Source organism: Mangifera indica, chromosome 13 (assembly GCF_011075055.1).
Source record: "Mangifera indica cultivar Alphonso chromosome 13, CATAS_Mindica_2.1, whole genome shotgun sequence".
In the NCBI taxonomy this organism is placed as follows: domain Eukaryota; kingdom Viridiplantae; phylum Streptophyta; class Magnoliopsida; order Sapindales; family Anacardiaceae; genus Mangifera; species Mangifera indica.
The window spans coordinates 1,368,542-1,371,155 of record NC_058149.1 but is presented as its reverse complement, the minus strand read 5'-3'; the positions used below and the strand labels follow the sequence as shown (position 1 = coordinate 1,371,155).

General features: G+C 37.0%; 1 protein-coding gene across 1 annotated transcript; it reads right to left on the bottom strand.

Annotated features, from left to right (window-relative positions):
• Positions 1-276: 276 nt before the first annotated feature.
• Positions 277-2,328, bottom strand: LOC123194923. Its single transcript, XM_044608431.1, has one exon. The coding sequence runs from the start codon at positions 2,326-2,328 to the stop codon at positions 277-279; it is 2,052 nt and encodes a 683-aa protein (XP_044464366.1).
• Positions 2,329-2,614: the final 286 nt, after the last annotated feature.

Here is a 2,614-nt window from a genome sequence, read left to right as displayed (position 1 = left end):
ACCATATTATTTGTGTCATAGGTCAAAATATTAGTGAGAGTACAAACATTTCCAAAATGACTATCATGTGTGCACATAAGGTTCTTATGATCATTGATACACATTGATTCCCTTAAGACAGTATTACCATAGACATTTGTCTAATTTACTAAATATGAAATAAACATGACACAAATACAAATCAATATTAATAAATCAACACTTTAGAACATCCACTCTAACACCATACTCATGCACATAATAAAATGTTGACATACAACTCTCTTAAACCACATATTACAATTCAAGGGACAAATCATGGGGCTGATCTTTCTCATGCTCAAGCAGAAGCCAAATATGAGTGAACAATTCTCCACCTTTCCTAAGTTGCTCTGCATGGAGAGTCCAAGGACAATTAATCGCAGCATAAAACAACATTTCCACCCAAACACTACTTATAATACTCCATTTCTCGTCCCTCTCTTGCAATATTTTTGCCAATTTTTGCACCTGAAGCAATACATTCCAATCTGATGTAAACACATTGTTATTGGGAATTCCTTGGAAATAAGTTTCAACTAGTAAATTCCCGCACAATGTCGCTTCATCCTTTGATTGTTTTGACTTAAAAAATTCATCGACTTGAGCACAAGCACCATGAAAGAGAAGGTCACCAGTAACAATAGATAACATATCAAGAATCATGCCCAAAAGATACATCATATAATCTGATAAAACTTTGCTCATTTTACATAAGGGGTGATTTAAGGTACTTTCTGATGCACCATCATCTAAATAGTAGCAAACTGTGGTGGCAATGTGCCATATAATAATGGCTTTGCCGAAATTTGTTTGCTTCTTTGCTGGGGTATCAAAATCTGTTTGAATACTCCATTCCAAATCTTGGAGACAGTTACATCTTTCAAGAGCCTCTTCCCCCCTTTTAGAGAAAGATTGCCAGCCTCTTTGAGCTCTTACCTCCAGAATTTGTTCTAGTATCAGCTTCTTCAACTCTTTAGGGACTGGATTGTGTTTCTTGACACAATACTTCATGTACTCCTTGTAGTAGCCCTTGACCTTGAAAATTCTTCTAATCAACCCGCCAAGCTTTGTAGTATCTTCATAAAGACAATAGCTTGGTAAGTTGAATTGATCTATGCAATGAGACCACCTATGATTCTTTCTTGGAATTTTTGGAGCAATTCTCGATATGGATCTGCTGATAAATGTGCTCCTATTTTGTTTCCTCATTTGAAGTACTACCCAATCTGAGAACAAAAACTCCTTCATCTCATAAATTTCAAGTACAGTTACTCCTAATAAACAAAGTAAGAGAATTATGTCATCTACACCTGGAAAACCTGACCCAACAAACCAAAATATAGTTAATATCACCAAAAGCAAAGCTAGAGCAAGAAAGAAAATGATGCGACCCCATAAACTTTTGTTGGAATAGCTAATGGACGCCTTCGTGTAGAGCACATCATACATAAAGCTAAGCTCAGATTCTGTGATCCTGAAAACATCCTCAGGAGGACAGTCTTCTACACGCATCGAAGAAAGATAAACTGATGAAGGATGGCCTATCCAATTCTCAAGATAAGGCTTTAATCGATCAAAGCGTTGATAGGCCTTCACAAGCAGAAACAGATCATGAGAATAATTGGAAAATGAGCTAGACTCAAGTGTGGTTTCTTCTGTTCGAATATCATTTTTTGCAAAACTAGCTATCACGACATTTTCAGTAATACTTATTGACCAGAGAGCTCGGAGTCTCTCTGCAACTTTAACTATTCCAGCTGCATACAAAAGTATATTGAGTATGTTACCCCAATATCCAAGTGATTTAGAAAAGATCCAAAGTGAGATGGCGACCTGGATGGTTAGCCCAATAAGTTGCCTAAACTTTAACTTATTATCCTCAACGGAGTAAGAAATAACATTAGGGCTACCAATTTGCAGCAAAAGGAATGGTGCAAACCAAGCTGAGTAGGCGAGATATTGGTCAAAGAATTCGTTACGCACTAGCTGATTTCCTTTCACATCAAAAGCCTCACCATTAATTCCTGAAAGCTTGCCCAATGCCAATGTTACCACGGGACTTGCCGTCAAGTAGGACAACCAAAGGAAAAATCGGGTCGGATATCTGAAACGGTACCTTCTACGATTGCCGAAGATGGTAAGAATGGTTTGTGCTCCAAGACTCAATAGTAGTAGACTTCTGATCCCGAATATATCCCATAGCTTTTTTGCCTTTGTCGTCACAAAAACAGTTGATCCGTCACCGTATTTGTATGGAAGTGAGCAGTTTATCCCATAGTCGTCCATCTCTGAAAGCTCCAACGTCATGAACAATAATGATAAGTGTTCAAGAGAAGTAAATATGCCCGATTCTCAGTCCGCAGCCTCAAGCGGTAAATGGGTGGTGGTGAAAGCTACTGAGGATTAATATTTTTAAGAAGATATAATGCCACTACATTATTGAGATAAAATCTGACGTGGCAATATATGATGTGACGGAGTGGACACACGGATGATGGCGGGAATTTTTTATGTTAAAGTTAAAATCTGACGTGTATAATTTACTTTAAATTGTAAAATTAAATTAATTGTTTAAAAATTATAATTTAGTTTA